Genomic DNA, 17,015 nt, shown 5'->3' with positions numbered 1-17,015 from the left:
ATCTACAGCGGTTTTGAGCCGTCCCCCGGTGACTGCATCGAGAGAAGGATTCTAGATTCAAATCCAATCTTAGAGGCATTCGGGAACGCAGGCACAGCCAGGAACCACAACAGCAGTCGCTTTGGCAAATACATACAGCTTCAATTCGACAGGTAAGCAGAAAGAAGCCTCTGCTTATATTTCTTTCCACTTGACTGATTCTGTTACAAAATATAAAAATTTGCTTTTTTCTTTCTTTTTTTCTTTTTTTTTCACAGAGGAAATTATTCATCCAAACTTAAAGCCATTACACTTTCGGTACAGAAAAAAAAATCACAGATTTACAAATGATTTACAGGGTTTACAGAAGGTAACAATGAAAGACTTCTCTTGAAATATTGTTCCATGAAATGCTTTACTTTTTGTAAACACATGTCATGACACGGCGAAACGCGCGAAAACAGGAGTGGGTTTTCCCGTTATTTTCTCCCGACTCCGATGACCGATTGAGCCTAAATTTTCACAGGTTTGTTATTTTATATATAAGTTGTGATACACGAAGTGTGGGACTTGGACAATACTGTTTACCGAAAGTGTATAATGGCTTTAAAACAACTTCTCAAACATGCTGAAACTCCATTACAGCAAAAGACAAAAAAACAAAATATATAAAGTTAACCTTAATGTTACAAAATCTAGTTATTTGTCTTAATAATAATAATAATAATAATAATAATAATACAAATACAAACAAATTCCCATTGAATCCAATTGACATTTTCAATAGGATCCCCTGTGGATCCCATTGAATATGTCCCAAATGCCACACCAATCCCATTGCATCACATTAATCACATTTAAATTTTCAATCGGATCCCATATAATCCCATTAATTTTTTGCAATGGGAATTTTTTCCTGGGTAGATGAAACTTATATAGCACAAAACATAACTGGAAGAGATGCATTTTACAAACTGATTTTTTTTTACAAAGATCGAGCGAATGCAAGTTGAAATATGTGGGATTTGAGGTTGGATTTGAAATTGTCCGGGGTATCAGCTGTTCTAAGTGAAGATTGTAGGGCATTCCACAAATTGGGTGAGGTGTATGAAAACGCCTTGGAGCCGTATGATTTAGTACATCGTGTGGTGGTGGTGAGGAAGTTTTGGGAAGAGGAGCAGAGAGAGATCTAGGAGGTTGATGTCGGCAGAGCAGTTTCATTATGTATTGAATCCTGTTTTCTTTCAGGGGCCAGCACATTATTGGTGCTTCCATCCAGACGTACTTATTGGAGAAGACTAGAGTAGTTCACCAGTCCTCTGGAGAGAGAAACTTTCACATCTTTTACCAAGTATGTTAACTACTGTTTTATTTTGTTTTGGGTCTTGGGGTTTGAGGTTTGTGTGAGTTGTTGCATTCTTTCAAATAAAGACGAAAACTGATGGCCTGAAATTTTGACCTAAGTTTTCCGAATGGCTTAAAGACAAAAGGCTGTTACAGGGAATGGTGTCATTTTGCAATCAACTGAGCAGATTTTGTGCACAGTGAATGCTAATATTGAGTTGCAAATAATGTTTTTGAGTTGCAACTGACACATTTTGCATAGCATTTTGCTCTGCTTTACAAGGGAAAAGGTTCACTGTGTTATCAGACATCGCTTCAGGCTTGGTCTGTTAACAGCAGCCAGCCACCAACCCGGTCATTACCAAGCAGTAAAGACCGGGTCCTCGTACTGTTATCCACTAACTATTATTATAATAATGTTCTTGCAGTTGTATCATGGATCAACAGCTGAAGAGAAGGAGTGGTTGGGTCTCGGAAAGGAGGACCACAGCCTGAGGTATCTACCAGTAGGTGACGGCAAGGCCGAGGTCCTGGAAGACCATCATGCCTTCAGGTCCACCAGAGCAGCAATGACTAACGTGGGCCTCTCTGCTAACCATCAGAGGGATATATTCCAGGTAAAACATAGACTTTACTTCAAGTCTGAGATCCTTATCTGCATGTCTGTTGGTGTGTCGTTGCCGAGCGGTCAAGCTTACCGGACTCAAACTCCGGTGTTTTCAGCAGCAGAGTATGGGTTTGAATCTTGACACTTGTGCCCTTGAGCAAGGCACTTCACCATAACTGCTTTTTGGGAAGGTGGTGCATTCTGCTCTACCAGCCAGGCTCCTCTAGTGGTTGATACCCTTGTCTACATTCCTACGGAATCCGCCTCAGGAGTAGGCATAATTAACAAGCCTTAAAGACACTGGACACTATTGGTTATTGTCAAAGACCAGTCTTCTCACTTGGTGTACATGTTTCTCAACATATTCATAAAATAACAAACCTGTAAAAATTTGAGCTCAATTGAAGTTGCGAGGTAATAATGAAAGAAAAAACACCCTTGTCACACAAAGTTGTATGCTTTTAGACCTGATTTCGAGACCTCAAATTCTAAATCTGAAGTCTTGAAATCAAATTCGTGGAAAATTACTTCTTTCTCAAAAACTACGTTACCTCCGAGGGAGCCGTATCTCACAATGTTTTATACTATCAACAGCTCTCCGTTACTTTGTTACCAAGTGAGGTTTTATACTAATAATTATTAGTCCACTGCCTTCATAAAGTGTAACGTCAGATGTTCAGGCCAACTGTTTTATCTCTGGAGATAAACCTCTCCAAGGCTCTAACTCTTTTTCTGACTATCTTGAAATGTGAATGATTTGTTATTTCTTTGGCAACTCTCTGTCGCTAGGTACTGTCTGGCCTGCTGCACCTCGGTAATATCTGCTTCACCAGCGATGGCGAGCTGGAACCCTGCGAAGTGGATGAAGACAATAAAGGTAATATATTTTGTTTCCAGCCAACAGCCAAAGGAAGTTCCCAGCGCTCCGGTTTTCATTTCACCAACTTGAAAGTTCACATCAAGGACCAATTCAACCATTTCTTTAGTGTAGCTAGCGACTTATGTTGTCAGCTGCATTCAATACCCACTCTTCCTTATCATAAAATCTTTGTCAACTGTATTCGCACTACTTTTCTTCCTTACCAGCAACTTTTGTCAAATGTACTCATTTATTTAACTTTCATATGATGATTTCAGGGCTAAATTTTACTTTAATAATAATAACCAGATTTGTATAGCACCATTCCATCTAGATCGTGGCGCTCAGCAACAACAGGCAATGAAAAACTTTCCCAACAAAATGACAGGTGTTTAAATAAGTGTATGCGAGGGTAGAGGTTGATATTGTGTTTGAAAAAGCCCTCTGAGCGCCACGGTAGCTCAGGGCAGTATACTCCCCAGGGAGCTGAGAAAGATTAATTGAATTTTATTGGCCCAATGACCAGGGCACAAGTGTAAAGCCCGTTGATACGGTTGTTGTTAAATGCCCTACATGTATACAAGAACTAGTAATTATTATTATTATTAAATTAAATTAAATTAAATGTTAGCTGACTTTGCTCTCATTTCCCATGTTTAGATTACCTACTGTCGTCAAAGTTTGCGACAGAACTCCTGGGTCTGGACCCGGAGCAGCTAGAGAAGTGTCTGATGTTTAGGAAGATCACTGCATCCCACAGCAAGAGAAAGAGCATTTTCATGAGACCCTGTACAGCGGAGGAGGCCGGAAACAGACGGGATTGCATGGCTAAACTGTTATACGCAAGGTACATATATTCCTGAGCAGAATTTCTTTTGTTTGTGAAGCGTAAAAGTTCATGTTCATGTTATTCAAAATAGGCGATAAAACTTATTAAAGACACCGGACACTATTGGTAATTGTCAAAGACCAATGTTCTCACTTGGTGTATCTCAACATATGCATAAAACAACAAACCTGTGAAAATTTGAGCTTGATTGAAGTTGCAAGATTACTATGAAAGAAAAAACACCCTTGTCACACGAAGTTGTGTGCTCTCAGATGCTTGAATTCGAGACCTCAAATTCTAAATTTGAGGTCTCGAAGTCAATTTCATGGAAAACTACTTCTTTCTCTCAAACTACTTCGCTTCAGAGGAAGCCGTTTCTCACAATGTTTTATACTACCAACCTCTCCCCATTACTCGTTACCAAGTAAGGTTTTATGATAATAATTATTTTGAGTAATTACCAATAGTGTCCACTGCCTTTAATCAGGTTGAAACATTTGAAACAATTTCAAAAATACTTCAGGTCTGATGCCTTTGTTAGGCATCTGAAAGCAAACAAATTTTTGCAACAAGGGTGTTTTTTCTTTCATTATTCTCTTGCAACTTCGATGACCAATTGAGTCCAAATGTTCACAGGTTTGTTAATTTATGCACATTTATTATACTTTACTTTCCTACTCCTGAAGAGCAGTTTTTGAGTTGGCCTACCAGATGACCGCATTGGTGCTTGTCTGATTTGGCTATTTGACAATTGTTCTTGTAAATAAATGTATATATTTTTATTTCACTGAAACGTCTAACCTTATTCAGTTTATTGCCATTTTATTAATCTTGTGTGCTTGTTACCAAGTAAGTTTTTATGCTAACAATTATTTTGAGTAATTACCAATAGTGTCCAGTGCCTTTACAAGACAATAACACAAAGTTAAAACTTTTCTCTTATCCGAAGATTGTTTGTGTGGTTGGTGACCTTCATCAATAAGACCACCTGTGCCGGCCAGTGGCGATCATTCATTGGTCTGTTGGACATCTATGGGTTCGAGAGCTTCCAATCAAACAGCCTAGAACAACTCTGCATAAATTATGCAAATGAGAAACTCCAGCAGCACTTTGTGGCACACTTCTTGCGATCGGAGCAGGTAGGTCATATTCATTTTTGTTAACCCTTTATTTGATGTTTTTGACATTATGTGGAATCTTGTATTTTAACAGACATGCAACTCTTCCTTTAATGAAGTTTAAATTCGCCGTTACAAATAACCCTGTGTAAAATAAAATCAAGTTGCATGCTCGGCTGAAGTTTACACAGAACAGAATTACAGTCTAGTAAACACAGACAAAAATTTCCTCGCCCCGCACAGTGTACCTTCTACACTATATTTTGCACAGAGTGGCTCTGTAGTGCTTTTATTGCTTAATGTAAAAGTGGATGCAGTTGAAACTAGACGCTGTACGGCCCAATTTCTTGGGGATTCTTTCTGCTGAAATAAAACGGGTTTCAAAAACCAAAGGTTTATTCTTGCTTTAAGCAAGGGGATTATGCCTGATGAATTGAAGACCAATTTGAAATATTTTGCCTCCCTCCATTACCAATTACATGCTTGTAAGATTCCAATTTACTTGGGTGTAAGATTTGGAGGGCACAGTAACGGGCGTCAAGCTCATTATGCACTGTGTGTTTCATTCTTGACATGCAGGTTGAGCAAGATTGTCCCACAAAAGATAACTGCTGGTTTCCCCTTCTCTTTGTTTTTCACTGGTTGGACGGACTAGTTAGCCTTAGGGACCTCGTCAAAATAACAGAAACTACAGTTAGTTTTATTGTATACACCTTACATTTATAAAGGATTAAAACATTCAAATGGTTAAAACAAAACAAAGGTAAACTTTGCTTTTACTGACCCAAGTAATTCAATTTACTGAAAAGGATGTTAACTTTCTGCGCCTTGAACACCCAGCAGGGTGGATATGTGCGCATTACAAGTCTTATTATTATTATTATTCTGAGTTGTTGTGGTCAAACTCCGATTTTTTTTTAATGAATGTTGATAATTTGTTTTTTCTGTCTGCAGGAGGAGTACACAGCTGAAGGTATCCCATGGCATTTGTTCTCGTTCACCGACAACCAGCCGTGTCTAGATGTCATCGAGGGCAAATCAAGCGTCTTCTCTCTCATGAATGAGGTAACAGTTCAACACAACCTTTTCACTATTACTCCCCTAAGATGGCTTGATAAAGCCCATCCCAATTAATGCAATGCCAACCCATACACCAGTGTCCAGACTGGACAAATTTATGGGTTTGTTAAATCACCTCTGGCTACCCTCATTCTCACTGACCATGTCACACTGACCCTTCCTAACCAATATATAGTGTCTTATTTTCCATTCATAAATACCTAAGACAGAGAGAGCATCACGAGGGGTTGTTTGAAGGGATGATATAACACCAGTAAAAAGTGTTAATTCATGGGCGTGACACGCGAGCTTGCACCTGTGCTTAGGACAGTTTCTTCATTCCTATTGGTCAAGAGCAGCGGCTGGAACAGTTATGCCACATCACGCGATATGCGGGACACGCACAGCAGTCTCCTTATAAGGAGTTGTTTACCCGAGGGCCTTACCATTTCATAGTTGGAGGGGTGTTGCGTTGAAAGAAATCATTGAACAATTATAATTTGTGCATTTATTTTACTTTTTGACCAAAAAGTGTTGGTAAAATTATCAAGAACCAGGCCACAGCGGGTTTGAACCACTAGTTGAAAACCTCTTCACCACGCATTGATTCCCTTATTCTCAGTCATTCTCCGGTTAATAGCCCAGTGTACATGAACAATGCCCAATTCAGTCTCTCTACTTCTGCTTTTTCTTCACTGCTCTTCTACTCTACATCTTCATAAAGCCTCATACAGCTTTAAATAAAACATCCTGCATTTTACAGCCCCCATGCCAAAGAGAAGAGTATTTTGCACTCATCACAATGTGTCTCATAACAGTCTTCAGCGTTTTTATTTAAGTTGGCGCCAGAATCCAGAAGATGAAGAGGTAGATGGAATTTGATAGAAATGTTTTCTGATTTGCATCCATGCAGGAATGTCGCCTGAATCGGCAGAGGGATGTCTCAGCATTCGGTAGCAGACTTGTTGATGGTATCCGTGGCAGCTACATTTGTAAACCACCTGTCTCCGTCAGACACGCTGCATTTGTCATCAAGCACTATGCTCAAGACGTCACATACAGTGTAGACGGGCTGATTGAGAAAAACAAGGTAAGGAACGATTTGGGGAATGTGTCACCCGTCATGATGAGCAACAAACAATTCTCCAAAAGAACATAGTATAGGAAATGTTTGGTTGACTTTTAAAGTTTGTGTTATCTAGATTAAGTGCACTAGTGTAGAATTATTGTTTATTAATAAACTGAAATTCAAAAGTTCTTTCTATGAAAGCCCACTTTGAAAGCCCCCCTGTCTGATTTGTTAGTTTAGAGTTTAAAGGGAAGGTAAACTATTGGCAATTGTCAAAGACCAGCGTTCTCACTTGGTGTATCTCAACATATGCATAAAATAACAAACCTGTGAAAATTTGAGCTCAATTGGTCATCAGAGTTGGGAGAAAATGATGAAAGAAAAAATTACCTTATTGGACGAATTTGTGTGCTTTCAGATAGGAGTAAAAGACTTCTAGCTAGAAGTCTTTTAATATTTTAGTGAGAAATTACCTCTTTTTCAAAAACTCTGTTACTTCAGGAGTCGCTTCCCACAATGTTTTATACAATCAACAGCTCTCCAATGCTCGTTACCAAGTCAGTTTTTCAGTTAACATTTGTTTTGAGTAATTACTAAACGTGTACCTTCGCTTTAAGTGCACTAGTGTAGAATTATTATTATTATTAAACTGAAATTCAAAAGTTCTTTCTATGAAAGCCCCCTGTGAAAGCCCCCCTGTCTGATTTGTTAGTTTAGAGTTTAAACATGTTGAATATTAAAAGTTCTTTCTATGAAAACCCCCTGTGAAAGCCCCCCTGTCTGATTTGTTAGTTTAGAGTTTAAGCATGTGTGAATATTAAATGTATGGATTAATTTGCTTACCTACACAGGATCACATTCCTATTGAGTTGATAGAGCTGGCAGCCAGCAGCGCTAATCCATTCGTTTGTGACTTGGTGCAGATAGACCTGGCAGGCATTCAGGTAAGAGGATTGCTAGCCGAAGATTTTCAAAGTTTTCAAAATTCTGTAACACGTTTAAAGGAACATTACAGAATTGGTAAGAAACAAAAATTGTGAAGATCACAGATTTACATAAAACTTACAAGGTCTAATGATGATGATAGTTGAAAACATCTCTTGAAATATTTCTGTCTGAAATGTCATATTTGATGAGAAATGAACAATCTAACTTCGCGTTTGGAGTTTATCAATCAGTGAGTGTTTTATTCATTTTTATTTTGGCATCGATGCAATGCAAAGTTTGTAATCGGTTTTTCACTATTCTCTCGTGACCCAGATAGCCGATTGATCTCAAACTTCTACAGGTTTGTCAGTTTATGTGTATGGTGGATTGCACAACGTGCTTACCCAGCCAGCAACTGTTTTGTTAGCAAAAACCAGTTCTGTAATGTTCCTTTGAACAGTTAATTGCTAACCAAACAAAATGAGTCTTGCTGATTTGTGTTGACTTGGTACCGCCCAAAGTCTTTAGTGATAATGCCCTCTTGTGATGACATGTATTATTGGTTTCACATTAACGAATAATGACACATTTTGGTTACATAAAAACGATTGTGCATGTACGATACTAAAGCTTTCAGAATACATAAAATAGATTGTACATTTACATATACAACCTTGGCACTGAAAGGGTTAAAGTTCATCTGCCACTCTAGCTCACTAGCAGTATTCAAGAATTCTCTTAAGAACCACTTGTTCAATTGATTTGGTTGCAAAATCTGTTTATTTCTCTTTGCTTGTTGTTTATTGTGTTTGAAGCACTCTGGTACTTTCCTTTGTTAATTAGAACGCAATATAAATGCTTTGTTTTTTCATATATTTTATTATCAAGAAAAATGTTTATTTCGTCAGACAATACCTTCCTACTTGATGAATAGCTACCAACAGAATAAATATAATATGAAGATGTAACTTTCATTCATTTCTGGATGCACTTTTTCAAGAATTCTCTTAAGAACCACTTGTTCAATTGATTTGGTTGCAAAATCTGTTTATTTCTCTTTGCTTGTTGTTTATTGTGTTTGAAGCACTCTGGTACTTTCCTTTGTTAATTAGAACGCAATATAAATGCTTTGTTTTTTCATATATTTTATTATCAAGAAAAATGTTTATTTCGTCAGACAATACCTTCCTACTTGATGAATAGCTACCAACAGAATAAATATAATATGAAGATGTAACTTTCATTCATTTCTGGATGCACTTTTTCAAGAATTCTCTTAAGAACCACTTGTTCAATTGATTTGGTTGCAAAATCTGTTTATTTCTCTTTGCTTGTTGTTTATTGTGTTTGAAGCACTCTGGTACTTTCCTTTGTTAATTAGAACGCAATATAAATGCTTTGTTTTTTCATATATTTTATTATCAAGAAAAATGTTTATTTCGTCAGACAATACCTTCCTACTTGATGAATAGCTACCAACAGAATAAATATAATATGAAGATGTAACTTTCATTCATTTCTGGATGCACTTTTGTTTCCATAATTTAGAACCAATCTGGAAAGAATGGGAAAGTGCCAGCCAAAACAGTGGTCTCTAAGTTTAAGGTAAGTCTTAGTCATGCAAAATAAGGAACTTTCGGTTTTAGACTTACTCCAGGGAAAATCCACTTAGTCAGGTTAGGGACTGAGTGAAAACCCAATCCACATAGTGCCCCGGGTTGGATGTGAACCAATAGAAGAATAATGGTGGAAGAATAGTTACCATTCTGCCAACCCAACCTCACCTGATTGTACTCCAACCAAATTTAAAGTCCTGCAAATACAACATTATAAAGAAATAGAGATGCAATATTTTTGTTAACTGACCGTTGAAACAAAGGCAAGCTAGTCGAAACAGTGAAACAAATATGAACTCATTCCGTGGTAGTAATCACGATCCTATAATAAGCTAAAGTAGTAGTTTCAGCCGATTTTCTACCTTCCACGATCCTATAATAAGCTAAAGTAGTAGTTTCAGCCGATTTTCTACCTTCCACGATCCTATAATAAGCTAAAGTAGTAGTTTCAGCCGATTTTCTACCTTCCACGATCCTATAATAAGCTAAAGTAGTAGTTTCAGCCGATTTTCTACCTTCCACGATCCTATAATAAGCTAAAGTAGTAGTTTCAGCCGATTTTCTACCTTCCACGATCCTATAATAAGCTAAAGTAGTAGTTTCAGCCGACTTTCTACCTTCCACGATCCTATAATAAGCTAAAGTAGTAGTTTCAGCCGATTTTCTACCTTCCACGATCCTATAATAAGCTAAAGTAGTAGTTTCAGCCGATTTTCTACCTTCCACGATCCTATAATAAGCTAAAGTAGTAGTTTCAGCCGATTTTCTACCTTCCACGATCCTATAATAAGCTAAAGTAGTAGTTTCAGCCGATTTTCTACCTTCCACGATCCTATAATAAGCTAAAGTAGTAGTTTCAGCCGATTTTCTACCTTCCACGATCCTATAATAAGCTAAAGTAGTAGTTTCAGCCGATTTTCTACCTTCCACGATCCTATAATAAGCTAAAGTAGTAGTTTCAGCCGATTTTCTACCTTCCACGATCCTATAATAAGCTAAAGTAGTAGTTTCAGCCGATTTTCTACCTTCCACGATCCTATAATAAGCTAAAGTAGTAGTTTCAGCCGATTTTCTACCTTCCACGATCCTATAATAAGCTAAAGTAGTAGTTTCAGCCGATTTTCTACCTTCCACGATCCTATAATAAGCTAAAGTAGTAGTTCCAGCCCATTTTCTACCTTCCACGATCCTATAATAAGCTAAAGTAGTAGTTCCAGCCCATTTTATACCTTCCACGATCCTATAATAAGCTAAAGTAGTAGTTTCAGCCGATTTTCTACCTTCCACGATCCTATAATAAGCTAAAGTAGTAGTTCCAGCCCATTTTATACCTTCCACGATCCTATAATAAGCTAAAGTAGTAGTTCCAGCCCATTTTATACCTTCCACGATCCTATAATAAGCTAAAGTAGTAGTTCCAGCCCATTTTATACCTTCCACGATCCTATAATAAGCTAAAGTAGTAGTTCCAGCCCATTTTCTACCTTCCACGATCCTATAATAAGCTAAAGTAGTAGTTCCAGCCGATTTTCTACCTTCCACGATCCTATAATAAGCTAAAGTAGTAGTTTCAGCCGATTTTCTACCTTCCACGATCCTATAATAAGCTAAAGTAGTAGTTTCAGCCGATTTTCTACCTTCCACGATCCTATAATAAGCTAAAGTAGTAGTTTCAGCCGATTTTCTACCTTCCACGATCCTATAATAAGCTAAAGTAGTAGTTCCAGCCCATTTTCTACCTTCCACGATCCTATAATAAGCTAAAGTAGTAGTTCCAGCCCATTTTCTACCTTCCGCCCGGGTAGTACATGTAGTTAAAAAGCAGGACAGTTCTATTCAGAGCTGAGAAGTCTCCTGAACATCTGATAAATCTATTCCGCGGGAGTAGAATAAAGCGAGACAGTTCTCTAAGAACAAACTCTACCTGGCAAGTAGACACACACATGGTGTTACTGCAAAACAAGTCTATGGTTGCGTTCAGTTAGCTTCCCCATGCCGACCCCGCAGTGCTCATCCGGTTGAGCCCCTGACAAGAGCTAATCGAACGATCACACTCGCCCTCTCGTGGTGACGTCATGCACCTCGGGCCAGCCCCAAGTGACACGCTCCACATTAGGCACTGGGGGCTGACCCGGGTGAGCCCCTGGAATGACGTCCATCCAAGCTATTCGAATGCACCGGGGGGCGATCGGGTCGACCCAGGGAAGCTAGTGGAACACACCCTATATTGACCGATGATATTTCTTTTTTCACCAGACGTCTCTGGACAGCTTGATGGGTACCCTGAGGTCTACAGCCCCTCACTACATCCGCTGCATCAAGCCCAACCTGACCTGTCAACCTGGGGACTTTGACAGCAACCATGTAGTCAGTCAACTCAGGGCCTGTGGAGTGCTGGAGACAATCGCCATCAGCGCCAAGGGCTTCCCAGCAAGGTCTGTGCAGTGAAAACCTTCCATTACCACCATAAAGGCCGAGTCACACTGCAGCGATAACGATCACGGCCCAAAATTAAATTTTGTCATTGTATTTAATTATTTTAAGTATGTTGTTGCTTAGGTTCTTGTCGTTAGGGCGAGGTGCTGGTAACCTCTTACCTCTAGTATTTTTTAATCATGGTTTGCTCCTGGTGGTTGTGTTAATTTTAATTTGTTTACTCTTTTTGTGATTTTTAGACTGCCTTGTCTCTATTTGGGTGGCACGGTTGGCTTGTGCGTAAAGCGCTCGCCTCTCACCAAGGTGACCCCGGTTCGATTCCCGGTCGGGGCCATATGTGAGTTGAGTTGTGCGTTGGTTCTCTGCTGTGCCACGAGGGTTTTCCAGACTATCCGGTTTTCCTCCCTCAGGAAAAAATCAAACACTTTCGATCTTGGCTGTGCTCCGTGGTCATATTGGGTTGATGTGGCTGGCAGCTGAATGCGCCCTTGCATGCCTGCTTCTCGAACACGTTGTAGCCGCGTCCTTCGCAATTCAGCTCTTAGCTGCGAGTAAGGACGATTAGCCCCCCAAATTATTATTATTATTATTAATTATTATTTAGTGTTGCTTTTAAAACATTGTATTTTAGTGGAAAGCGTCTTGAGGCCTGGCATAAGGCACTATATAAATACTCTTTTATTATGATTGTTAAAGAAAACGCATTCTATTGGTTGAATTGCTCCACGCAGAATACGCACGCGCTCATTCAACCAATATAATGCGTTCTCTTTGCGTCATGATCGTTTTCATTATCGCTGCAGTGTGACTCGGCCTTTACTCCATCATTGGCATCTATCAAAATCTATTTGCATGAATAATACGGACATTTTTATTGTGCCGTGACCTATTTTAATATACTCTACTGCCCAATACAAGAACGTTAATAAAATACAGAGAATAATGAAAAAAACAAATACACAAACAGAGCAAGAATGAATTAGTTGCTTGAAGTAAACAAATTGGTTTTTAACTTTGATTGAAAGTCATCAAGGAGGGAGATTGTTCCATAGTTTTGGAGCAGCGTGTACAAAATGCCTGATCACCTAGGGTAGCCCTTGATTTTCTTAATGGGTGAAACAGCAATGTCTGGTCCTAATTCTTCACAGAGGCACTGAAGGCGTTTGCCGTGACATTGTTTTACTCATTTCTCAAAAACTACAGCACCTCAGTAAGTAATATTTTAAGGGAAGCTTTCTACCATCATTATCTTCAAACTAAGTCTAATGTAAGTCTGTGGACATTGTGTTTTGTGTTAGAAAAAAGTACATAGACCCTTTAATCTCACAATTGGCTCTTAATTGTTTTTATTTTAATTCTTAGAATGCCCTACACAGAGTTTTACGATCGCTACAGAGTTCTCCATCTCAATGGTGGCAAGATGAATGGAGAAGAATCTAGCGGAAGTCGAGAGGCTAGCAAGAGAATGTGCGTTTCCGTCATGGAGAGAATCTTCCATCTGGAGGAGGATCGTGAGAACGAACCTGCAACGGCGCAGTTTGGAAAGACAAAGATATTCCTACGCGATGGTCAGGTAATCACGATAATAAAAACAATAATAATAATGGGTGCTCATAGTATTTATCACAGTACAAGTGCATGTGGAATACAAAAAAAACAACACTACTGCAGACCATATCCATTGAGGCCATTGGATATGGAAGACAGATGTGCTATATTTTGTCTGTATTTCCACGAGCGAGCGTGTGATAACAAATTTATTTTCAAGCAAACTTCAAGCAACGCATGTGGCGATCAGCATTTGACGCAAACGCGCCACTTTTGAATTGACAAAAACTTCTCGGCACACAATACGCAGGGTGTGATAATAGCTGTGCGATATAAGTTTATATCACCTCCTTGTTGCTATGGATCGACCAATCAGAATCAAGGATTCAGGCCTGCTTGATGGTACACCCCTTTGGGGAGCTACGTCTTCAAGTATGAGACCAATTCATTTAAAGCACCATGTAATGGTTTACAAGATGCTGTGCCGCAATGTGCTGTCAATTAGACCAGGAACAGCGAGACGAACCCCTTCCCCTTCTCTTTAAGATAAGTTTGTAGAGTGTCACGGCCGAGTGGTTAAGAGCATCGAATTCAAGTTGTGGTGCTAATTCACCGGAGTGTGGGTTCGAATCCCGGTCGTGACACTTGTGTCCTTGAGCAAGATACTTTACTATAATTGCTTCTCTGCACCCAGGGGTATAAATGGGTACCTGGGAGGGTAGAGGTTGATATTGTTAATGAAAAGCTTTCGGAGCGCCATGGCAGCTCGGGGCTGTATACTCCCTATTGGGAGCTGAGAAAGATTAAAGGGATGTTTATTGGCCCAATGACCAGGGGACTAATGTAAAGCGCATTGATACGGTTTATTGTGAAATGCGCTATATAAGAATTTGTTATTATTATTTATAAGTGCTCTGGGTTATTTTATGTGCATTACACAGCACACGAGACCTTCAAGATGCAAATGTTAGCAGCTCTGCTTAGGTACATTGTATCCCTTCAAACACCACGAATGAGTTTACTCTGAACATGTGTGTAATGTCTTGAGTTCTACAAGAGCTGTTGCTTTGATGCTTGCTTGGTTTATTGTGTCTCACACATGTCTTGCTTATAGTACACATACAATGTAAGATATATACTTATCAATGGGCTACTGTTTCAAGGGTACAATCACTGCATGGGGTGGTGGTCTCTATATGCATATTCATTAGTTGGATCATGATATTGGAATGTGGATGAGAAACACATGTCTATAGATTGGGTAGCTCTACAGTGTTAGTGTGTAGTGCAAGGATACTACAATGTGCTTTACTCTAAACTAATTTTTGGTTTTTCCAATGCACTAGCTTGAAGAGTTGGAAGGTCAGAGGGCACTAGTGATGTCAAAGGTTGTGACATGCATCCAGCGATGGTGGAGAAGATATCTAAAGCAACAGAGCGATCGACAACTCAAGGCAGCAGTTCTAATACAAGCAGGTATGTATTACTTACTTACAGGTGCTGCAAGAGCAAGACAAAGTTTCTTTCTTCGAATGAACCTTCAGTTTTTACATTGGCTAGATATGTCCCATGTTCTAAAAAATCTTAAATTTGATGGTAAACTTTGTTTCTTATCATTTTTGGTTTTAAGCTTATCGTGGCTGGAAAGTTCGGGAGTGCCTAGTGGTTATGAACGACGCTGCCCGAGTCATACAGCAAGCCATGCTGGAATTCTGCATCAGACGTCAACAGATGAGGGAAGAGCTGGAGGCTAGGCAGGGGTTGCTGTTGGGACACAGTGATGATGGTTCACTGCTTGAAGGGGAGACTAGTCAGGGGTCTGTAACACAGCATGATGGCAGCTTGGCTCCATTTGATGATAGCACCTCAAGTGATGAGGTCAGTGGATTAACCTGAAGATTTTTTTTTCCCCAAAAATTTTGTTGCCGTGTGCTTGGAAGGGCGTAGTGAAATGTTATCGGAGAAAGGACGCTAACAATATTGATGTGGAAAATTGTGTTTCAATGTGAACTCAATAACAACGCAATGCGAAAGCTGGTTCGTTTTTCTGTCATTCATTAGTCGTCATAGGAAGGTTAAATTCTGCATGGGAATGGCTGCAATATCTGACCTACTTCCACTTAACCGAAAAGAGTCAAAATAAAGCTCATGATCTGAATTGACATTTTTCAATTTTTCCCGTGTTTACATAGTATCTTTATTTTTAAAACAAAACCAAATATCTGTTCCAGATTGAGTTTTACAGACATTTTTACAAGAAAAGGCTATGTCAAAAGCTGAACACTATCAGTCATGTCTGGGCGTTTGATGTTGATTACACAGAAATGATGGTCTCTGAAGTGCAGCTCTATGAAGTTAAAATTGAACAAAGAGAATGTGACAAGGAATGAAGAATGCAAGAAAGCTTTAGTGATCAATGCTTCATGGGACGATATCATTTGTTTATTTTTTCTCCCAAGGAGTTTATGGAATGCAGAGACAGGCTCTCAGGAGTGGAGTCTTTGACGAGGTCCTCGCCATGCCGCAAGTCCGAGACGCTAAGGACACTCTCAGGGGGACTGTTGGACCTGACGGCCCCCACTCATCATCATCAGTACGGCCTGTTCAGCGCCGGGATCCTACCCCGACGGTGCAGCAAGACCCAGGAGATGACCAGCCGAGTGCAGCATCTTGAGGACCACTATGAAGACGATCTGGATGAGGATGATGACACGCTGGAATCGGGGACGGCGGAGAGGATGGCGGGCTCGGATGAGACTCGCCGAACTGGTCTCTCCGGGACTTTGATTGGCATACTGAAGAAACCTGCAGTAGACTTTGCACTGGGTGCTATTGTGACGGCTCTACTCCTGAAAGGACCAGTACAACTCTAGTGGGTGAGCCATTTGGTGCGTTCGATTAGCTTCCCCGTGTCGACCCCGGTGCGTTCGCAGAACTCTGACGTCATTCCAGGGGCACACCTGGATCAGCCCCTAGTGCCCTGCTTGTGGAGTGGGTCACTTGGGGCTGGCCCGAGGTGCATGACGTCACCATGAGAGGGCGAGTGTGATCGTTCGGTTAGCTTATGTCAGGGGTTCACTTGAGTCAGCACCGAAGGGTCGACACGGGAATCTAATTGAACGCACCCATAGAAAATAAATGATTTGAAGGTAAGGGATAGGAGTATGATTTATCTCACTACCAAAATGATGAGGACAAATTTCGTGCAATAATGATTATTTTATGTAAACCCAAACTAGGTGAGGTCTTTGACAACAAAATTTGTGTAACAACATATTTTTTTATTTTTTTTTAATCGTCCTTACAAATTTTTCATTGGGCGATTAATTGGTGACACTCAAATCTAAACTTGTTTTTCTGCTTTTCTTTTTTTCATTAAATTTCGACCATAAAATCAAATTTGGGTTCAGACCATAAAATCAAATTTGGGTTCAGACCATTTCGACTAGAAGAGGTTGTAGTCACTTCATACTTGTATAAAAAATATATTAATTCTTTTTAATTACACTCAACCATTTTTAAGCACCATTTTATAACCTGATTGTATTTTAACGTGTAGTTTGCTAATAATATTTTTGTAATAAAATTCACGGTATAATTTCTTCACCTATAATTATTGCCTTT

The 17,015-nt window shown here is 39.5% G+C and overlaps 1 protein-coding gene across 1 annotated transcript in view; it reads left to right on the top strand.

The window, feature by feature from the left end:
• The window catches only part of LOC117289883 (unconventional myosin-XIX-like), a 30,760-nt gene extending 14,413 nt beyond the window's left edge, over positions 1–16,347 (top strand). The window contains exons 8-22 of the mRNA XM_033771071.1: positions 9–152; positions 1,228–1,330; positions 1,752–1,940; positions 2,720–2,807; positions 3,450–3,636; positions 4,568–4,757; positions 5,691–5,801; positions 6,709–6,885; positions 7,716–7,808; positions 9,340–9,396; positions 11,664–11,842; positions 13,206–13,416; positions 14,738–14,867; positions 15,022–15,269; positions 15,851–16,347. Coding sequence (XP_033626962.1) covers positions 9–152; positions 1,228–1,330; positions 1,752–1,940; positions 2,720–2,807; positions 3,450–3,636; positions 4,568–4,757; positions 5,691–5,801; positions 6,709–6,885; positions 7,716–7,808; positions 9,340–9,396; positions 11,664–11,842; positions 13,206–13,416; positions 14,738–14,867; positions 15,022–15,269; positions 15,851–16,264 — 2,521 coding nt within the window. The 3' untranslated portion in view covers positions 16,265–16,347. The remainder of the gene's footprint in view (positions 1–8; positions 153–1,227; positions 1,331–1,751; positions 1,941–2,719; positions 2,808–3,449; positions 3,637–4,567; positions 4,758–5,690; positions 5,802–6,708; positions 6,886–7,715; positions 7,809–9,339; positions 9,397–11,663; positions 11,843–13,205; positions 13,417–14,737; positions 14,868–15,021; positions 15,270–15,850) is intronic.
• The last annotated feature ends 668 nt before the right edge of the window (positions 16,348–17,015 follow it).

This window comes from Asterias rubens, chromosome 5 (assembly GCF_902459465.1).
Source record: "Asterias rubens chromosome 5, eAstRub1.3, whole genome shotgun sequence".
NCBI classification, from domain to species: domain Eukaryota; kingdom Metazoa; phylum Echinodermata; class Asteroidea; order Forcipulatida; family Asteriidae; genus Asterias; species Asterias rubens.
Note: the sequence above shows the minus strand (reverse complement) of the source record. Positions and strands in the feature narration are given on the sequence as shown.